The sequence below is a fragment of the Mastigoproctus giganteus genome, chromosome 5, assembly GCF_048544385.1.
Source record: "Mastigoproctus giganteus isolate SK-2022 chromosome 5, ASM4854438v1, whole genome shotgun sequence".
In the NCBI taxonomy this organism is placed as follows: domain Eukaryota; kingdom Metazoa; phylum Arthropoda; class Arachnida; order Uropygi; family Thelyphonidae; genus Mastigoproctus; species Mastigoproctus giganteus.
The window spans coordinates 240,007,939-240,031,080 of record NC_143579.1 but is presented as its reverse complement, the minus strand read 5'-3'; the positions used below and the strand labels follow the sequence as shown (position 1 = coordinate 240,031,080).

Below are 23,142 nucleotides of genomic sequence, written 5' to 3'. Positions count from 1 at the left end.
TTACTCTCAGTTATTACAAGATTCTCTAGCTTACTGCCAGAGTCGAATACACCTCTGGCATTCCCCTCGCTGAATAACTCCTCATGTGTGAATGTCGATGCAAAATATTCATTCAGTTTGTTAGCTATCTGAGCAGGATCATCAACAGTTGACCCATCGATCTCAAGTGGATCAATCTGATTCCTCCCCTTCCTTCTAGAGTTTACATAAGTAAAGAACTCCTTGCTGTTTTTCTTTGCATCCCTTGCCAAAGATTTCTCGTAATCTGCCTTCACCTGCCTAACCTCCTTTGTAACTTAGTTACAGATCAACTTGTATCTATCATAGGCTTCTGTGTCACGTGTTAATTTGTATGTATCCCATGCATTTTTCTTCTCTGCCATATGTCTCATTAGTTCATCTGACATCCATTTAGGCCTAAACCTTGAACAATATTTCTTAGTTGGTATGTAAAGCCTAGTAGCTTCCAAGATAAGTTCTTTGAATGCTTCCCATTTTGAATTTACTGTTGGTAACATCATCAGTTGGTCCCACTGTATAGAATTTAAATACTGTCTCAGTCCATTGTAGTCGCCTTTACGAAAGCAATAACCCTTCCCTTTACCCCTAATGGTAGTTACCTCTTTGAGTAAATCCCACTTCAGCACACTGTGATCACTGCCACCTAGTGGTTCATTTACCTGCAGATTCTTAATGCATGAAGAATCACTACTGATAATCAAATCAAGAGTATTACTCCCTCTAGTTGCCTCCCGAACATGCTGATGTAGAAAACAATCATCCAATAAATCCACAAAAGCCTTGCTAGTGTGTGAGTGACCAGCCCCCAAATTCCAGTCAATATCTGGGAAAATTTAAATCCCCCATTATAAGACTCTCTGATTTACTGGCCCATTCTATTTCCGCATACAGTTTCTTATTATACTCATCAGAGTGATTAGGCCTATAGCACACTCCTACTCTCAATTTTGATCTCCCAATGCTTATGTCACACCAAACTGACTCGACACTGCGCTGTCCAGCAACGTTGACTGGCTTCACTTCCTTGGATTTTATGTGTTTCTTAACTAATAGCATAACCCCCTCCTCCCTTCCTACCCTGTCTATCCTTTCTGTAGACATTGTACTCCCCAAATTCCAGTTCTGCATTCCTTATATCTGTGTGACACCACGTCTCTGAAATCCCCACAATATCTGCCTTTGATGTTTTGAGCAATACCTCAAATTCATCAAATTTATTTACTAAACTCCTAGCATTGGTGTACACGCAAGTATGCATGCACCTGTCTTTTTCTTAGCTACCCTAACGCAACCTATGTGTTTATTTGTACCCCAATGATTCCCCGCAGTCTCTGAACTATCCTGCATCTTATTTTCCAGGCTGCGGCTCATTCCAATAGAAGCAGTGCAAGAATCACTTTCACCTCTGCCAGTGGCTACTGTTAATCTATTAGTCCTTGTATCCCCCCCAATCTAGCAGTTTTCCGACCCACCTAACACTGCCTCAATAGCATCAGCAAACATTCTTGCACCCTTTCTATTTAAGTGTATCCCATTCCTGTAGAAGCAACTTCTGCTAACAACTGTGGAAATAATACCTCAACACCTTGAGGACAGCGGCTAGAACTGATGCTAATAACCCCATACGAAATTGAGAGCTCACAAACAAAAGTGACCTTCTTTCTTTGTGTCTGCTCTAACAGAATTAAGTGGAAGCTACTCTAAAAGCATTTGGATCAACATGAAAATTTGCTGCCTTCAAATAGTAGCAGTGAAATAAGCAATATGCAGGTGGAAGATTGTATACATACTTGTCAGGCCTGTCTGAAGAAGGTCAAACATATACTAATATGCAATAGTGACTGCAGCCACTCCTTGTGCAGAAATTGCTCTGAATGGTCACAAATCTTTAAAATGTCAAAGTTAGCTAAAGAGCATTACGTTTGTGCCCACTGCCGGAGGGTATTTCCAAGGAAATCTGTAATCTCACCTGAGAAACCCAGATTGACACCTCTAGACGTGTATAAAGCTCAGAAACCTGAGGGCACACAACATTGACCACTAATACTGAAAGTGCCATTCCGTGCCTCGGATTAAATGACTCAGAGGATAGTCACAGTGAAACCAGTATCACTAAAGAGATCCCCAAGACTAAGCGCACCATCGGAACACAGCACAATCTCAATTCTACTTCCTGCACCAATACTGCCTCACAGACTGAATAGACCCGCACACTCGAGACCGCCGCATCTAGTTGGACAGCAAGGAGTGTCAGCATGTACCCTGATGCGAAGGTCACAGCGGAGATGAATAGGCAATATCCAGTAGGGCTGCAAAATAAAAACCTTCCTGTTCGTTCCACCCAACCTCATGTAACCAATGAGTTCCTGTTGCCAATGCTGAGCAACTTCGAGGCAGCCTACTAAAATGCGTACAATTGGAGTCTGTACTACGATAAGTGTTACGATCTCTTCTCTAGCAAAATTCATGAGGATGTGAAACGCAGCAACCACCATGACCAAAATCCAAGCCACGAAAGCAGTGCAGAAATAAAGGCATAAGTCATTCTATTCCTGTCTCAGAGTGCTGTGGAAAAGCTGCAGAAATTGATCACTACACAGAGAAAATATCGCATTCCCATACAAAAGGCAATAATATACCTGCAACACAGTCCTCAAATTACGTCAAATGAAAAGGTAAAAATTCCACCAAGTGATCAGATCATTCCACATCACTTCCAACCAGCCATAGCCCAGCCATCGCAAGTGCCTCACAACCTATATACGTGCACAACTCATCAGTCCATTCATGCAGTCATCAAGGAAGTCCAGAAATTATGCCATCAGTACACACAGGAATTGCACCAAGTAACATCAGCCATCATACTACGGAACCACTAGTTCACAATGCTGAAATTAATCCTAATAAAAAGGCCATCAGAACAACATGGGCAGGCACTGTGGCCAGAACTGAGCCCCATCCCACTCACAACACTCCACCACCAAAGGTCAAACATTCACACAAACCAAGTGCACAGATGAAAAAAGCATGTGTAACAGGCACGTCAAATTCTTCTAGGCTCAGAGCCTTGACACCACATCGCAACAAAACCTCTAAGAATTTTTTTTCATTTCGAGGCTGCATCCCCTAACAACTCCAGAACAAATAGCTAACGTCCTCCTTCAAGACCTCAACGTGAGTGCAGAAGTCACTAAGCTACCTACCAAGAGCAATAATTACTCTTCATTCGAGTTATCCTGTGAAGCAACGTCTGTCAAAGCTATCAGTAACCCCTCTTCCTGGCTGATCGGTGTTATCAACCGTCCATTCTACCCAGGCAGCAGCATCACAAGGAGAAACATCGTGGATTGAATAGAAGCTGACTCAAGATCCAGGTTCAACAATGGTCGCACCCCTTATGCCATACGGAAAACAAAACAGTCGGTTCTACCATCGCAGTAGACAATAGCCCCATTTTACCCCATAGCACAAATTCTCTGAGCAAGCAAGACAAGCTACACTGGCTTGTGCCAATAGTGATCACAATGAGACACCTACGACCTCGGGTGGTATTTCCCCTCTTGAGGTCCAAAAATTTAAGGCAAATGCACCGCTCTGACACCGTAAGTTTTTTTTTTTTTTTTTTGGTAGTTGTTAGCGCATTGGCTTCTGTGGCCATAGTGCACCTCCCAAGGTTTTTTTTTTTGCAGTACTTTGATCCAAGCCCGAGGCGGGATTCGAACCCACGACCTTTGGGTTGCCAGGCAAGCACTTTACCCACCTGGCTAGCCCGGTCGGCCACCATAAGTGTAATGTATCAGAACATTGGGAGCTTGCGAAATAAAATAGAAACTACAGAGCAAATCCTGCTAGCAGGCGAATTCGATATCTTAGCTATATCCAAAACATGGCTTGAGCACAAGCAACAGAACACAGTGATAGCTACACCACCAGGCTATGTGACGGAGTTCACCTCCAGGAGGAATAGAAGGGGTGGTGTTGCTATGTTCTTCAAAGATGCACCATTCAAACTGATCAATACTAACTCCAGTGACTCACCAAATTTCGAAGCTCTAGCCATCACACTGATAAGAAACGCATCTACAATAGATATCTGCATAATGTATATCCCACCGGTACCTACAACTGATATCATTACTGAGGCAGCCAACTGGGCAATAACCCACTTTCACCCCTCGGCTCACCATATCGTCATAGAGGATTTCAACTTCACTCCACAGCTCACTGCCCACAAGAAGATCCTTGTTGACTACCTAAAATCAGCATCATCATCATCATCAGCCATTTTCAATCCACCGCAGGATGAAGGCCTCTCCAGCAATTTTCCAGTTCCTTCTGTTTTGAGCACTGGCCATCCATTAACTACCCAAAAACTCACGAATTTCATCTATCCATCTCCGCCTTTGTCTTCCAGGTTTTCTTCTAGCTCCTCTTGGGTACCATTGTTATTTTCTTAGTCCATCTGTCATCATGTCTTCGAGCTATGTGTCCTGCCCAAGACCATTTTAGTTCTATAGTTTTGATAAGAATGTCCTTTACTTGAGTTTGCTGCCAATCCATGTGTTTCTCTTCTTATCTAACAGTCTGATTCCCAATATAATTCGTTCCATTCTTCGCTGTGTAGTTCTCAGCTTCTCTTCCATTCTTTTGGTGAGTGTCCAAGTTTCACTTCCATAAGTCGTGGTGGGGAGTATACATTGGTTCATTATTTTATGTTTCAGACAGACTGGGATATTGCTCTTCAGTATGTGACTATATTTCCTGAATGCCATCCATCCAAAATTTATTCTTCTCTTGAGTTCCAGCTATTTATCATTATTACAGCTAATAACTTGTCCCAGATAAGTATATGACTCCACCTTTTCAATTACTGCTCCTTCAATCATTATTTCCCTTTCCGTGGCATACTTGTTCATCATTACTTTTGTTTTAGCCATATTCATCTTTAGTCCAAAATCCTTACTAACTGTGCATAACTGATTAAGATTTTCCTCTAATTCTTTGGGATCGTGGCTTATAACCACAATGTCATCTGCAAATCGTAAATGGTTTAGGTACTCTCCGTTTACATTGACTCCTTTCTGCGACCAGTCTAATCTTCTGAAAGCTTCCTCAAGGGCAGAAGTAAACAGCTTCGGAGATATTGTGTCTCCTTGTCGAACTCCCTTCTCGATTTTAAATTTCCTACTGTCTTTGTCTAGTCTAATAAAGGAGGTAGCACTCTCATATATTTTTCTTCAAAATCATAATATATAGGGTATCTATGCCTTGTCTTTCCAGTGCCCGAAACATTGCCTTATGCTGTATGGAGTCAAATGCCTTTTCATAATCCACAAATCCCAGGCATAATGGTGTTTTATATTCATTTGCTTTCTCCATTAGCTGTGATATTACGTGAAGGTGATCCATAGTTGAGAATCCTGTCCTAAAGCCAGCTTGCTCTTTCGGTTGATTCTCATCAAGTATTCTTTCTAATCTGTTAGTAATGACCCTTGTGAACAACTTGTAGATGTGGGATAACAAGCTAACTGGTCTATAATTTCCAATTTCTGATTTATCTCCTTTCTTATGCAGCAAAACTATGATTGCATTATTCCACTGCTTAGGCGTCACACCTTTTCTAATGCACTTTGTGAAGAGGCATAACACAGTTTTTGTGTTATGCCTCTTCCTCCCAATTTTAACAACTCTACAGTAACTTCATCTTCCCCCGAGGCTTTCCGATTCATCATTTTCTTCAATGCATGTTCTACCTCATCAGGAAGAATATCGGGTATGTCGTATGTGTTGCTACTTTGCAATCCATCTTCCCCACTGCTGGTATCATTTCCTCGCTCCTTGTATAATTCTCTATAGTAGTCTTCTGCTATTTGAATTATGCCTTCTCTGCTGTTTATAAGTACACCATCGCTATTCTTCAGTTTCAGTATCATTTGTCTTTCTGTATTACTGCTCATGGCTGCTGATTTAAATCCTTTGTTTTCCCTTAATGCTTGTTCTACTTTTCTTGTGTTAAATCTTCTTATGTCCTCTCTGAGTCTCTTTCTAATGGCTTTGCATAACTCAGTATACTCAATTTTCTCCCTGTCAGTGTTTTTCTTGCTCTTCATTTGTCGTCTTCGGTTCATCATGACAAGTGTTTCTTGACTAATTTTTTCTTCTTTGGATTTCTGCTTCCCTATAGGTTTCTTGGGCTTTACCACTTTCAGAAAGTTGTAATATTCCTCGTCAATATCTTGGTCCTCAGCAGTCTGCAGAAGCTCAAACTTGTTTTTAAGTTCCAGTACATACTGCTTTTTCTCCTCCTCTGTTATCTCAAAGACCTTTGTATTATTTACTCGAGTCAGTTTTTTCCTTTCCTCTCCTACATCTATATCAAGTGTACATCTTACCATTCTGTGATCACCTCCAACATTTACCTTATTCAGGACGGTAACATCATTCACAATATATCTTCTGTTAGTGAGGATGAAGTCGATTTCATTAGTTGTTAATCCATTTGGACTCTTCCATGTCCACTTTCTGTTCACCCTTTTCTTGAAAAAAGTGTTCATTACTGACAGTCCTTGAGATTCTGCAAATTCCACAAGTCTTTCACCTCTTTTATTTCTTTCACCAATTCCAAAATTTCCTCTTTCTGCGCTGTTTTGCCTTTTTCCAACCTTAGCATTGAAGTCCCCCATAATAATAGTGTAGTGGGTTTTCTGCTCATCTAGAAGACTCTCAATTTCGGTGTAATTTCTTCAACCTCTTCATCATCATGGCTCGATGTTGGTGCATAAATCATTATAATCTTTAGCTTGTACCTCTTAGAAATCTTGAGTATTAGACTTGACACCCCTGGTGATGTACTTTTGAATTCCAAAATGTTGTTTTTAATATCTTTATGGACCAGAAACCCAACTCCACCTTCACTCCTTTCACTGTTTCCATTGGTGTACAGCAGATTTCAACTTGATAAACTTATAAATGATTCATTTCTTCTTCTTGTTTCAGCCAAACCGATGATATTCCAATTCACATTTTCTAATTCCTTTTCCAGCTCTAATATCCTGTCTTCACCGATGAGTGATCGTACGTTATAACAGGCCAGGTTCAGTTTCCGTGCATGTCAGCCTGGTCGTACCCAGAGATTCTTAGCACCCTCTGCTTCCACTCTGATCCTCTCGCTGCCGTAAGAGGGAGAGTGAAAGCTGCTGGGGACTGAGGGCCATTTGTATTGTTGTGCTCTCATGCTGGAGGATTTGGTCTTTTCCTCTTCACGCTGACCAGGCGTCTTGAAGAGAACCACTCTACACGTTCGTTGCCACCTAAGTGACATAACAGGGCTTACCATCGAGAAGGTGTGCATGAGTGGATTTTAGGGAGGCAGGCCAACCGGACTTCTCCTAAATCTTCTGTAATAGAGAGATATTGGATCCATCAGTGTTTTAGGCTGAGTGTCTGATAACACACAGGATACCTGTTCCCCTCTAAGCCCCTTAATCAGCATATATACATCTAATCGATCACTGCCCTACTAGAGGAGAAAACCACCTTGACTTGCTATTTTCCTCCTTAGCATGTATGACTGAAGAACCACCTGAGACACACTATAAATCGGATCACCAATCTATCTACACAGAATTAATTATTCTTACTCGGGGGACTACATGCCCAAAAAAACGTTCAAACCACTGTCATTATCAGCCCCAAGCTCCTTAACAAAAATGCCTGCAAGATGCCACCCTTATACCTTGGCATATCCTAGAATCATGTGACATCTCGCTTGCTGTAACTATTAACAAACTGAGTAAACACCACTGCACAATATTCCACATCAAAAAAGATAAGGATCTCATCTCACTCCAAAGCCTGGTGGAACCCAAATGCACACATGGCCTTCTTATTAAAGCAGCAGCTACACCAGATCTGGAAAAGAACTCGGCAGGTTTCCAACTGGATATCTTATTCAAGAGCACGAGCGCAATTGGGAGAAATCAAGAGCAATAACAGCACACCTGAGTGCCCAACTTCAAAAAGGGAAAATCTCATAGCTTTCCTAGTCAGCTGGGCCCAGCTCAATGGCTAGATCATATTACCAGATTAAATATGCCTGCAGGTCAACTAAACTCTCTTTTATGTCCCAACAATGAATTACAACAAGACATCTTACATTCCATCACCATCTCTACACACCAGCTGACAGCAGCAATAAACTCCCTTCCAGCGACAGCAACCACGCGGCCGACAAAGTGCCACAATTCATGGTAAAATGCCTCGGTCCGCTAATCCTCCAACCACTTTGGTCCATCTTCAACAGAATTCTAACCACAAGAATCTTTCCTAAAGCCTGGAATAGCTACTTTGTCAGACCACATCCAAAAGTTCGAAACTCCACTCTACCTAAGCACTTTCGGCCGATATCTTACCCCTCAAAGCTCCTGAAAATCCTGGAAAAAATTATGCTGCCCACCCTAATGAATATCCTTGGAGATAAGCCACCACGGATCCACTACACCATCCGAAACTGATCCACGGTGACAAACCTCCTTGCAATCACATGTAATGTATTGTCTGCCTTTGAACAGCAAGAGGAACTCATAATCACGTACCTAGACAATGAAGCTGCCTTTGACGCCATCATGTTGACACTCCTCCACTTACTGGAAGACCACTATCTAATCCAAGGTAATATCCTCTGGTTCATAGCATCACTCCTCTATGATAGGGTATTACAAGTCGATGCCTACAGACAATCGCACAAGAAGGTGATCTTTGCTGGTGTTCTGCAAGGAGGAGTCCTATCTGGCTTATTATTTACAGCCTTCATTGCGCCTCTTGTCTGTAACAATGAGAAAATCATCACCTATGCAGATGATATAAAATTTCTAATGCCTATTACTTCCAACAATCACCTTGAGGCTACAGAGTGTATCAATAATAGTCTCATCAACATCGCCTCTTACCACAAACAGTATGGACTCTCAATCAACCCGCAAAAAACAAAACTAATGGTGTTCTCTCTCTCAGACCAACACCTACAATAATAGCCCCAACACGCAATGGAATTGTAATATCTGCCACTCCTACCCATGTGGATTTGGGAAAGTATTTGACCCAAAACTTCGGTTTCACGCTCATGTCGACAAGCTCGCGTCCAGAGCAGCCTCTCTCCAATGAGCAGCGAAACAACAGCTAATTTATGTTAAGGAGACTCATATAATTAAGAAATTCATCAGAACAGTAATCTATTCTCCACTCCTCTTTGCTGCTGGAGTGTGGGCGTCAACAGCTACTACAACGAAGAAACTAATCCTCGCTGCAGAATTCTGGCTCCTTAAATGGGCTAACTGGAAAGCTTGTCTCCCACCACAGGACAGAACTACAGCCTTAGCTACTTCACTGGGGATGCAGCGACTGCCTGATATCATCGAAATACAATGACTGATAGCTACAGTTAAAATGATCACGGGTCAGATCTCAGCACCATCCAATTGGGATTCGTGTTACTGGTGAATACCCAAGCCAGAACTTTGGTCAACCACGATGCGCTGCTCGAAGCATCACAGGCTTCATATCTCAGACCGCTTCCTTCCAAGCCAAATGCTAATGGAAGCACAGCACCTCAATGACTTGCATACGTTTTGCAGCAATAAAACCTACAGGAAAGTGTTAACAGCTCACTCCAATCCCAGAATCGAATAAGAACAAGTTCGTGCCCCCCCACACCACCTGCCAAGCTCTCCTGTGCCACGACAAAATTCATTTGACAGAATTCGAAGTGCCATTCGTGTATATTATATATTTTTATTGTAAATATGAGGTAGATCTGTACGATGTAGCTTGTAAATATAGTTAATAAAGCGTAATGTGAGGAAGAGTAATAACATGTTTACATTTTTAATTTTACAGTGTGCACATAACTAATTATCTATTCTGATGTGAGCCGTCTGACCTTTGGCCATGACAGGACAATTGCAACTTCTTTTTTTTTTTTTTTTTTTTTTTGATTTGGTAGTTGTTGGCGCATCGGCTTCTGTGGCCATATTGCACCTCCCAAGGTTTTTGCAGTACTTTGATCCAAGCCCGAGGCGGGAATCGAACCCGCGACCTTTGGGTTGCCGGGCAGGTACTTTACCCACTCGGCTAGCCCGGTCGGCCAATTGCAACTTCACTTACATCTATGTACATTATATTGATTTAGTTGCAATAAAGATTTTCTCTCTCTCTCTCTCTCTCTCTCTCTCTCTCTCTCAAAAAATCAGACAAGGAATCGCTTACTTTTGCAAGAAAGTAATGTCATGCTTATTTTAGGTTTTACGACTGATAACCAAGACAAGAGTTCTGTCACTGAATGCTGAATTCTTGGTAGACCCAGGTCCTGTATCATATCATTCAGTTTATGTTGTATAAACTATTGTATCTTCTTTAACACGGAATTCTTCCCCATGATGTCTAATTTTAATATGGACCCATTGTCTACCAACCATGTGCTGAAAATGTAAAACAAGTTAATGGAAGATGAAAATCCCTAGCATACGGCATATATATATATATATATATATGGTATGGCATGGCGTTAACCCACAAACCAGACTGCAATTTTTGCACATACATACTACAGGCTATAGGAGACCAAGAACAAATCCACAATAGAATATATGTTCATTTTCAATGCAAAACACTAATTTTTTCACTGAAAAAATAAGCACATTAAAATTAACATAAGTAGCAGAATATTACCCGCGAGATGATTATCTATCGTGATCCAAATGCATCGTATCCAGTGGATGCACAGATCAGTCCTGAATTATTCATCCTGTTCTCTCAAAGTGAAGATGTACTAATTACAAATAAACCTCGGACCTTTGACACTGCCATCACAAACTGATTCTTCCCCATGATGAATTAGACATCATGGGGAAGAATTCCGTGTTAAAGAAGATACAATAGTTTATACAACATAAACTGAATGATATGATACAGGACCTGGGTCTACCAAGAATTCAGCATTCAGTGACAGAACTCTTAGATAACTCAACTGATGTTGCAGATGGACTGAACAGATACTTCACATCTATATTTACAAACAAAAAGACCCTTTGTGGTAGGGAGAAACTGCATGAATGAAAGTAGGAAACTTGAAATTAGTGATACTGAAAATTACAGAAGACTATTTATTAAAAAACTTTGAATCCTAAAGATGGGTAAAGCTCTGAAGTTAATGGCATATACCCAATAATTTTGAGGGAGACAGCAACAGAATGCACTGAACCATTAACATTGATAATAAAGACATTGTTGAACCAGGAGAGATTCTTTAGACTGGAGAAGTGCCAATGTCACCAATACATAAAGATGGTTTTAAGAGAAATGTTAACTTCTGACCAGCAGTTAATATCTCTCTCTCTTCATCTAGTAGAGGAAAATCATGGCAGCAATCATCAAGAATTCTGAAGGGAAATGACACAGCTTTATAAAGGGAAAATCATGTTTAGCCAACCTGGTTTAGCTGTTTTGACAGAGTCACTCGTGGACTAGAGAAATATCAGTGACGCTGTTTATTTTTTGGTGAATGATCTGACTTAATTAATTCCACATAAATGGTTAATGTATAAGCTAGAGCACACTGAAGTCACAGGGAAGATCTTTAGATGGATTATATGGTGTCTGCAGGACAGGCAGTGGGTTGTGATCAATGGCTGTTCCTCAGATTTGGCTGATATAAGAAGTGGAGTACCCCAGAGATTAGTTCCAGGACCACTGCTGTTTGACTTTCTTAAATGATATCAATTAGGGGGGGGGGAATACAGGGTGTGATGTCAAAATTAGGTGAGTAGTTAATGCTCAATGCCACAACTAGGTGGTTTTAAACAGAAACAAGAGGAGAAATACAGGGATACTGCGAAATAGGCTTTTCGACAATAAAATTAAGTATTGACTAATGGGGACACGGTGGGGGGGGGGTTTCTGGGAAAAAAGAGGCTACAGAACACTAAACACTGGATTGGAGAAGCCTCATATGATACGACATCAGCAGCTAGAGAAAGGCCAATTGGTATTCCCTGTTCTGACACATTATGCACATGAACAAGAATGTGGTAGAGGGTTGTAACACAGTGCTCATTCATTAAAATTATTTATTGTGATGTACAAATTGTGTATGAACAGTTTATTTCTGGGTGGAAAACACCCACAAAATCTCAATTAAAGACATGATTAACGCCAAGTAGCACTTCTTCAAGGCAACTTAGGAATGATCAGAACTTAGCTTCAGGAATGATCAGAAAAATGGCAACTAATTTTAATGCAGCAAAATCAAGACCTTACATTTAAGAAATGGCAACTTCAAAATAACTTATAGAGGTGGAGCTGGATTAAAAAAAAAAGCAGATGAAGAAAGAGATTTGAGGGTTACAATACAGGCACATATGAAGTTCTGTGTACAGTGTGGACAGCAAGGAGAACCCATGGTGCTTTATTGATGATTTATCAAAAACATTTACTTATAAGAAATAGAGAAGTCGTAGTTCTACTGTATATGGCAATTATAATACCACACTTGGAATACTATGTCAAGTATGGAAACCACCAAAAAAAAAATCATCAATCTTTTTGAATGGGTCCAACAACACATCTTCAAAAAATGTTGCATCGGTGTTGTATAAACAATCCTGATTCCTTCAGTCTATATTGTAATCCCTAAATCCCTTTCTTTGTCTATTTTTTTTCTGGTGATATCTGCAAAAAAGTTGTCCATATGATGAAAGACTGAATATGTGGACTACAGATAGACTTGCTAATTAAGCACCATGGAAGGGACCTGACTTAAGTCTACAAGGATCTGAAATAAGAAAGTAAAATGAACAGGGCTTCTTTTTTTGGCTGGTGCAGCAAAACTTTGACTAGCACCATATGGCAAACACTAATACTAACATTCACTGAATTAAATTTAAATATTACCACCCTCTGATGGGTGGGGCATAAGTATCTGTTTCCTGAAGTCTGTACACCTCTGTACGATCTTCAGAGGTGAAAGTCTCCTCACAATAAAGAGAAACTGTCAAACAAAATCAGTCAACTATGATCAGTCACTGGGACTTCTGAACAGAATAGTTGTGCTACTTGATAGATTTGCTGTAGAAGTTTTCAGGATACCAAATTGTATTTAAAAATACTCACTTGTTGCTGAGTTATTAATTTTTGTAAATTTAAAGGTCACAGTAATTCTACCAAGTCAGCCATTTGGATTTATCCATGAGATAAAAGAACTACAGCAGTGTCAACTGCTTGTTCAGTGGTGACTAGCAAATCGTCATAAATTGCATAAAATTGTTAATTTACATCTTTACAATAGATAACAGTAGAACAGTTATTTGAATCTGGGAAGAAGGTGATAGGGAATATCAAAACATACAGGTTAAAGTTGTTGATTTGGATATACTGTAAATGGATAGAACTGTGGCATCATGAGGAAGCTTCACCATTGAAGCTTTCTCATGGATGTCAAGGTCATTCATAGTGTCTCCTTGAGTAGTGATCACAGGTTAGTTGTTGGAGTTTTAAGATTCCCTAAATTGAAGAGGATCAAAATAACAAGAGAGCGAAAACTAAGGGTGTGGAAGTTGAAAGAAGAGGAAAAAGGGGCAATGTTCAGAGAAGAATTCAGGAAGGTTGTACAGGTCTGAGTCAGTGGTGAACAGGATGGAATCAGAATAGAAAGCATTCAAAGACTATATTAGGACTGACAGAGCAGGTTTGTGGAAGAACAAGCAATAGAATGAGATAGAAAGAAACCCCCATGGCAGAATGATAGAACAAGAGAGGCTGTGAAAATCAAGAATAATGCAGTCAGGACCTACTTTCAGAACAAAAATGATGAGAATAAAGAGAGATATGAAACCGTGATGAGAGAGGCTAAGAGGATAGTTAATGAGGAGAGAAGACTGTGGTTGGAAGAATGGAGTGAAACTATGACAAGATATCGACGGTAATAAAAAGACGCTGTATGGTATGATGAGGAATAGAAGAGGAGAGGTTGAACAGAGCAAATACTCAATGGATGAGAATGAGACCCTAATAACCAAGGATGAAGAGATAAGAGAAACATGGAAGTATTTTGAAAATCTGTTGAACGTGCAGGACAGCCAGCAAAAGGGACAAAGGCAGGTTGATCATAGAAGAGGGGAGGGAAGAGAAGATATGGAGAGAGAGAGCAGACAGACTTGACATGGAATGATGTAGTGCAGGCATGGAAATACAGGCATACCTCGGTTAACGTTACCTCTGATAACGAAGCCTCGATATAACGAAGTCCGCAATTTCAAGCCACATTTAACATAAAAAAATATTCCAATTTAAGGCCAACGCCCGACAATCATCCGATTATTTTTGTTTAATCACCTGAAATCTAAACAAACTGAAGAAATTACGGAAACCTTTGGGGCTTCTCGTGGTTGGTTCGAGAAATTTAAAAAACGGGCCAGGATTCATAGTGTAAAATTAACAGGAGAAGCTGCAAGTGCAGATGTTGAAGCTGCAAATAAGTTTCCAGAAAAACTAAAGGAAATAATTGAACGTGAAAATTTTCCACCAAATTTGGTGTTCAATGTTGACGAAAGCGGTTTGTTCTGGAAACGGCTACCAACAAAAAGCTTCATTTCTATTGAAGAAAAATCAGCTGCTGGATTTAAAGCAGCCAAAGACCGTTTAACGTTACTCTTTGGATCAAATGCCTCTGGTGATTATAAATTAAAATTGCTATTAGTTTACCATTCAGAAAATCCGAGGGCGTTAAAAGGTAACATAAAAATGAATTTACCTGTAATATGGAAAGCAAATAGAAAAGCGTGGGTTACCAAGGAGTTATTTACTGATTGGTTTGTTAACCACTTTTGTCCTGGAGTAAAACGGTATTGTCAAAAAAACAACTTTGAAGAAAAAGCTCTTTTGTTGTTAGACAATGCTCCGGGACATCCTACTGATCTTAACACGTTGGACACATGCATTCCTGTCAAAGTTGTGTTTCTTCCAGCAAACACAACTTCCCTGATTCAACCATTGGATCAGGGAGTAATAGCATCATTTAAAGCTTATTATCTGCGTCGAACTTTAAGCAATTTAACTGAACTAGAGGATAAAGTGGAAATGACAGTTAAAACTTTTTGGAAAAACTACACCATTAAAAACGCAATTGAAAACATTGATAGTTCTTGGAAAGAAGTCACTAAGAAATGCTTAAATGGAGTTTGGCGCAAAATATGGCCAGAAGTTGTACTAGAAGAAGAAAATAACATCCAAGAAATTAGAAATGAAGTTATCCAGATGGCTCAATCAATAGGTTTCGAAAATGTCGATGAAGAGGATGTTAGAAATTTATTGAATGCAGAAGATGATGGTTTTTCAGTGGAAGATTTAGAAAACCTTGTTAGCAACGAAGACAAAGATAATGAAGGCGAAGTTAAAGAAGTTCCTGCCGAAAAAGTGTTAACAACCAAAGATTTAAAAAGGTGCTTAAATGACATTGAAAACGTTTTAAATTTTTTTAGTGAAAATGATCCCGATTTAGGAAGAAGTGTTATAGTTAAGCGATCAGTGTTAAATGCAATAACTCCGTATAGGCAATTGTTAAATGAAAGAGAAAAAAAGCATAAACAATCAACTTTAACCTCATACTTTAAAATGTGATTTCACTTTGTATGTAAGTTGACTGTTTATTTAATAAAACTTTTCTTTGTTCGAAAAAAAGTTTTTCATTTTCTTTACGTAGGAACGTATCCCTATTCTGGCCATAGTATTTTTACCTCTGAAAACGAAGTTTCGCTTAACGAAGTAATTTCGTGGAACGCATCCTATTCGTTAATCGAGGTATGCCTGTACATCAAGACATGTAAGTCTGCTGGTATGGATGAGATTAATGGAGAGATGCCGAAGGCTATGGGTGAGACAGGGATAGCATGGACATACAGACTGTTCCGTAAGATCTGGGATGAGAGCCAGGTTATTTATTATTTGTTATTTGGTTTTTTTTAGAAGCATTAGCAGCTAAGGCCATGTTGCTCCGGGAATATGCGGTGGTCATTCCCTAAGCTTTCCACATCCTCCGTATTTGGTGGTGACAGGCTCGAACCCCAGTCTAATCAAGAAGCGTGTGCTACGCACTGCTGCTCCTTCCCACCTGGCTACGGAGGTGCCAATGAGAGCCAGGTACCAAAGGACTGGAAAGAAGGTTTGATCATCCCTTTGTTCAAGAAAGGGAACAGGAAAATGTGTTCCAATGATATAGAGGCATCACACTGACATCACATGTGAGTAAGCTGTATGAGAGAGTGTTAGAGCAGAAGATATGAGGAACGATTGAAATAGGATGGCCAAGGAACAGTACGGCTTTAGGCCTGGCAGATGGTGGATATAATTTTCTGCATCAGGCAACTGATGGAAAAGTGTTATGAACACGATAAAGAATTATGGATGGCATTTTTGGATATAAAAAAAAGTGTTTGATTCCATAAAGAGAGAGAAAGTGTGGGAGGTTTTGAGAAACTTGGGGATAGAGGAACATCTTGTGGAGAGAATTGAGAATATGTGCACCAATACTGTGAGCAAAGTAAGAACAGTGATGAGGTTGATGGAGAGCTTCGAAATAACATCAGGTTTGAGGCAAGAAGGTGTCCTGTCACCACTACTATTCATAGCTGTCATGAATGATGTGCAATGTAGAGTGGTGGAACAACTTGGACAGGACCAGATGAAAGTCATGCTCCTCACAGATGTCCTCTACATATGGGGAGAGAGCAGGGAACAAGTGCAACAGCAAGCTGATATATGGGCTAGTATGGCCAATGAATTTTGACTGGTCAGGAGAAGAGTGAAGTAATGGTTCTAAAGAGGAGTGGCGAGCTTTACAGACACATTACAATGGAAGGGAAAGAGCTAAATATGGTTAACAACTTCAAGTATCTAGGAAGCACCATTACAAAGACTGGAATGATAGACGAAGAAATAAGTAGAAGGACACAAGCGAGCAGGAATTTCTATAGGCAGACAAGAGATCTGATCTGGAACATATCACTAAAGTGTAAGAAGGCTATATATCAGGCCTATTACATACCAATTCTGACGTATGCATCTGAAACTTGGACTATGAGGAAAAAGGATGAAAGCAGAATTGAGGGGTCAGAAATAAGATTTGTGAAGAGCATAACCGGAAAGACAAGACACAACGAAATCAGGAATGATGTGATTAGGGAGAGAATTCAGGCTGAAAAACTCCAGGACAGGATTGAACGGTCCCGTTTGAAATGGTTCAGACATGTAAAGAGGATGAGCGAGAGGCATTTGCCAAGAAGAATGTTTGATTTACAATTAAGGGACAAAAGACCAAGGGGGAGACCAAGAAGGGGGACAAAAGACCAAGGGAGAGACCAGACATGTAAAGAAGATGAGCGAGAGGCATTTGCCAAGAAGAATGTTTGATTTACGATTAAGGGACAAAAGACCAAGGGGGAAACCAAGAATGAGATGGCAAGACATGATAAAGACCGATGAGGAGGAAACTGGAGTTTCCTCCTCATCATTAAGAGAGGAGAAAATTGGAGTGAAATCAACAACGGAGAGAAGTAAACGGACAGGGCATGGTAGCGAGGCTTCATACATCGACCCGTGGAATAGCAGAACAATGACAGATAATGATGATGAATACAAAATCAGTGGTATGGAAATTACAATGGAAAACTTTTGAGCCTTAATGAAAATAGGGGTGCCCCTGGGGTGGACTGCTTATGCTGTTATTTTAAAGGAAAAGCAGGAGAATGCATCAAACCATTAAGGTTAAATCACACTCAGGAGTTATTCCCTTAACATGGAGAAGCACCAATATATTACCGATCCACAAAGTGATTCCAAAAATCAAGAGGATAACTACAGAATAATCGGCCTGACACCAGTAGTAGGGAAAATCAGAGGCAATAATTAAGTACTGTGTTTGCTTGAAAAATGGCTTTCTTAAGGGTAACAACACAGTTTTACAAAGCAAAATCCAGTTTAATCCCAGTAAACTATTACAATACCACCACTCTCAAACTGGATGCAAGGTATAATTTTTGATACTTTATTTGGCCTTAAAGAAGCATTTGACTCAGCCCTGCTATATATGATGAAACATAGCAGGGATCACAGGTAACATCCTTAGACAGATTACAGGATAGCTACACAACAGGAGGCAAAGGGTTGTAATTAATGATTACTCTTCAAAATGCACTACAATTAGAAGTGGAGTTCCTTAGACTCCAAGCATTCCACTGCTTGGATAGCTCTGTTTCTGATTTTATTGAATGATACTGACAAAAGGATACAAGGCTTGTTGCCAAAATTTGCAGATATGAATATGGATTAATAACAATTAGGAGCTCATTCAGGTCAACTTACGTAGTCTGCAGGGATGGTCAGATAAGTAGAATATATTTTAATGTTGCAAAATGAGATGTTTTATACCTGGAAAATAACCTATACCGTTGGAGATTAATTAAAAATGTTGAGGATGAAAGGTATAACAATAAAAAGCAAACTAAGGTTTTTCCTAGACAGTGCAAACAAGTGAGAAGGGTCCTATCAAACACTTGTAGATATAAAAAGGTTATAATTCCACTGTATGTATTCCAAGTATGAGCTCACTATTGTGAGATCATACCTGAAATACGTTTCCAGTATGGAAGTCAAGTTTTAAAAAAAAATTTGTATTAGTATTATTAATAGTGCAAATGATGCAAGAAAGCAAGCTTATACAGCATCGGATGAAAAATATTCCCATTTCACCTATCCATCTCCTCCAATGGTTTGTCTAATTCTTCCCTGAATTTGTTCAAACTATCCACTTCCACAACAATAGATGGAAGCTTGTTCCAGCAATCGATCAACCATCCATTGGCTGAAGGCAAACTTCCACACATCTTTTCTGCAACCATTCTTCCTCGATTTGAATTTATGCCCCCCTCATGCACATAATCTGAGCAAGAGGAAGAATCTCATCAGCACTGAGTTTGCTTAAACCAATCAAAGCCTTAAACACCTCAATCAGATCTCCTAGTCTCCAGATGCTGAAATTTGCAGGACTGAAGCCTTTTTTGGTAAGAGCACCCTTTGTTGCCCTTCTCTGTACCCATTCCAGAAGCTCTACATCCTTCCTAAAATGAGGCCTCCAGATCTGATTTAGCATTTCTTGAAAAGGTTCAAAAATGTGCCTGGAGGGAAGGAACTTCTCGCCAGGAACATTTTTGATCACAGCCTGCTAACTAGGTGCCTTAGAAAGGATCTGATTGAGGAATTAAGGCTTTTTTATGGCTAATACTAAATTTATTATATGTGAATTTAATATGTGATGCAAACAATATTTTCATAAGTTAAACTATTCATAATTATCTTTAACCTCAAGTAATTTGTGCTAATTTAAATATTAATCCATTAAATATTTAAATTTCACTATTCACCTACAATTTTCAATGAAATCATCTAATGTTACACATCACCATATCAAGTTATTTAGAAATTACTTAGCATCTTTCCATCCATTCACTTTACTATTAAATTCCTGGCAATGATAGGTGCTTGTTTATTGTTTTTTAAGATTATTTATTATTAAATTCTTTTATAAATTTGTTCATCAATTTTATCTGGTTTGAAGCATGGTTATTAAAGTTTCAGTTATTCATAACATACAATATTCTATTATATGATTTAACAGCCAGGGTGTAACAACTGTTAAATGAATGAAATGCTAACTTTCAAAGTCTTTTTAATCATAGACTAATAATGACTAACTTCTTACTCATAGGTATTGCTCAAAAACTGTGTAGTAGCACTAGCAAATGGAATACTTGTCTAGAGTAAAATTTTATTTCAACATTTTTGATAAACATGAAGACCAAGAGTTTCCAAATTTATGATAACTATTTTCCAGAACCTTTGTCATATGCTATCACATTCATTATCGAATGTGCCAAATAACTTCTTGTCTCCCCAACTTTTTTTTGCATAACCTGGAACAACTCTGAATCAGTGAAAACCTTAGCAGGTGATTAAATGCATGGATTATTTTCAGGAAAGCCCCAAAGGATCACCAAATATTTCAATAAATAATAAAAGGCTTTAAAAAAAAAAGGTGTTTTTACAAAAAAAAAAAAAAAAAAAATCAAAACTATTGCAGATCCTCAAGCAACAGCAGCCACAAGTAGAATAAATAATATACACCACATCTCAACTAGCTGTTCACTTTATAATTAAAACTAAGAGCTAGAAATTATACACAGAACCACAGATGAGTGAAAGCAGTTTCAAAACTTCTACCTTTTGAGCAGTTGTTGCGCAATAACTTCATCATGCTGACTTGATGTTGCATGAGTGAATATCCAACCTTTTCCTCCCTAATACAGGGCAAAAGCAAGAGCCATTAGATAAAATTAAACTCCAACTGATGTTTCTTAAATATTTTTCTATTATAAAAAAAATAGAGTTTAAACTAAACAGAAGAAACTCTAAAATACTAGAACTAATTAGTAGAATTAATCTGGGAAAGATAATATTTTCTATGATAAAAGTTATAAATAATTCAACTATTCAATGCTCTAAATGGAACAAACAGTTTCCGAAAATACAATTTTTTTTTTTGCTTGGGTAATAAATTTCCAAAATTCTTAAACCATTACTGAAGCTATAAAATATTAATCTGACATACAGTTATTTACAAGCCTGAAAAGGCTTTCAAGAATGTACCAGATATTTTTTAAAACAATGCTCAAGCAACCATTTTGCTCAGGCATTGGCTTGATTTGGATTTTTTTTAAGTTGACATAAATAATCCTTCAATATCACAGTGACTGTACACTATCAGTCATTTATCTCTCTTGTATAGAATATTAGTAGGCAGCTCAAAAACTGCATGGAAAAAAAAAAAACACAAAATTAAACAAGTTTTATTTTTAAGAGCAATTTTTAACAGTTATTTCAGAGTATTTAGTGACTACATGTATATCAAGCAAGCATTTGACTGTTCATATCTGTATTCTTCAATATATTTATATATTGCTATGTTTTGTTTACACAATTTCTTCCTGTTCAATATAATTTCATGGGTCATCTGTATACTTCTGACTTTATGCAAGAGTGAAGATAAAATGGAAAGTTCCTTTGAGTATCTTTTCTGAGAAATTTATAAACAGGTTTTTTTATGTATTTCATCATCACCAGCTTATCATCTTGTAGATTACTCTCTATATAGAGTACAGGGTGATATTTTATTCATCATATCATATATCTTTTCTTTGCAATTTAGTATTTTTCATACTAACAACATCATTTATCTGAAGAGAAAGGTTTAGAGATTTGGCCAGCAGCACTGAATACTCTCCGAGTGATATGAAAAAAATGACAGATACAGCACTCAGCAAAAAAAAGTGTTTACTGGCAAGGAATCCTACAGAAGCAGGAATTCATTTGTTTTTGCTCAAAGAAGATAGTGACAACACTGGTGTGTGTGGTGATTCAACAAAACAAACATCAATTTGAGGGTAACAGGCAGCATTTTAGATGAAAAGGCTGACTGTCATTAAGAAGTCTTGTTGCAATGCCTAAGGAACAGTTTACATAAATTTTCACAACAGATGAGGATATCATAAAACACTGTAGGAAAAATTTATAGGAGTGACTTGTTTGCATATCCTTACAAAATTCAGCTCAGTCAGCCACCAAATGCAAAAGAATGTTGTATTAGGTTTGTCATGGAATTCAGGTCAGTTCCAGAATGAGAACTCAACATTATTAACAAATGTTTGATTTTCTGACGAAGCATGCTTCTGTTTACACCTGTATGTGAATAAACAAAATGTATGATTTAAGGCTCTGGAGAGCCACACATTATTATTGACTATCCATTACATGCACAAAAGGTCACTGTGTTACATGAAATCTCTGCATTTAGCATTTTGGGCAGTTCTTATTGATGGAAACGTCATAAGATGAAGTCTACCTGTGTTATTAGGGACAAGGTGATGTGTAATAGAGCCACAGAAAAGGTTCGACAGGCAAAGGCAGTTTATGAGAAATCACTAGCAAACAGAGCAAAGAGGGGGGATAAAGAATTCTTCACATATATAAATGCCAAGAAGAGCAGGACAAACCAGATCGGACCTTTATGTAAGGGAAAGGGGATAGTAATAAATACACCAGCTGCCGTTGCAGATGAACTCAACAGTTATTTTGCATCGATATTTACAAATGAAAAGCCTTTTGTGGCAAAGGGAAATTGTGGGAGCGAAGTTAAAAAATATGTAATTAATGATATTGAAATTTCGCAAGATTATTTAATGAAAAAACTTTCGAGCCTACAGAGCAGTAAGGCTCCTGGAGTTGATGGAATATACCCTATAATCTTAAGAGAGGCGGCAAGCGAGTGCATTGAACCATTGAGGCTAATTATGCGAGCATCATTAGACTCTGGGGAGATTCCCTTGGATTGGAAAAGTGCAAATGTATCTCCCATACATAAGGGTGGCTCTAAAAGTGAAGTTGGAAATTATCGACCTGTCAGTCTGACTTCAGTAGTAGGGAAAATCATGGAGGCAATGATCAAGGGTGGAATTCAGGATCATTTGGATCGAATTGAAATTCTCAAGGATACTCAGCATGGTTTCGTAAAGGGAAAATCATGTTTAACAAATCTGGTTCGCTATTTCGAAAGGGTCACTCACGAGCTGGATTTAGGGAATAATTTCGACATTGTTTATTTAGATTTCAGCAAAGCTTTTGACTCAGTCCCACATGAGCGGTTGCTTTATAAGCTGGAACAGGTTGGAATCACTGGGAAAATCCTTAGATGGATAGAAGGATGGCTTCAGGGCAGGAGGCAGAGGGTTGTGATAAATGGCTATTCCTCAGATTGGGTTGATGTAAGAAGTGGGGTTCCCCAAGGATCAGTATTAGGACCACTGTTGTTTTTAATTTTCATAAACGACATTGATGAAGGGATAGAGGGCGTGATGTCTAAATTTGCAGATGATGTTAAAATTGGGAGAGTAGTTAATGATCACTGTCAAGCTGAGCTTCTTCAGAGAGACCTAGATAGACTTCAGGAATGGTCAGAAAAATGGC

At 38.8% G+C, this 23,142-nt stretch overlaps 1 protein-coding gene across 1 annotated transcript in view; it reads right to left on the bottom strand.

Annotated features, from left to right (window-relative positions):
- The window catches only part of scaf6 (SR-related CTD associated factor 6), a 320,666-nt gene that overhangs the window by 248,030 nt on the left and 49,494 nt on the right, over positions 1 to 23,142 (bottom strand). Inside the window, exon 6 of the mRNA XM_090374863.1 lies at positions 20,344 to 20,420. Within this exon, the coding sequence (XP_090230989.1) occupies positions 20,344 to 20,420 (77 nt within the window). The remainder of the gene's footprint in view (positions 1 to 20,343; positions 20,421 to 23,142) is intronic.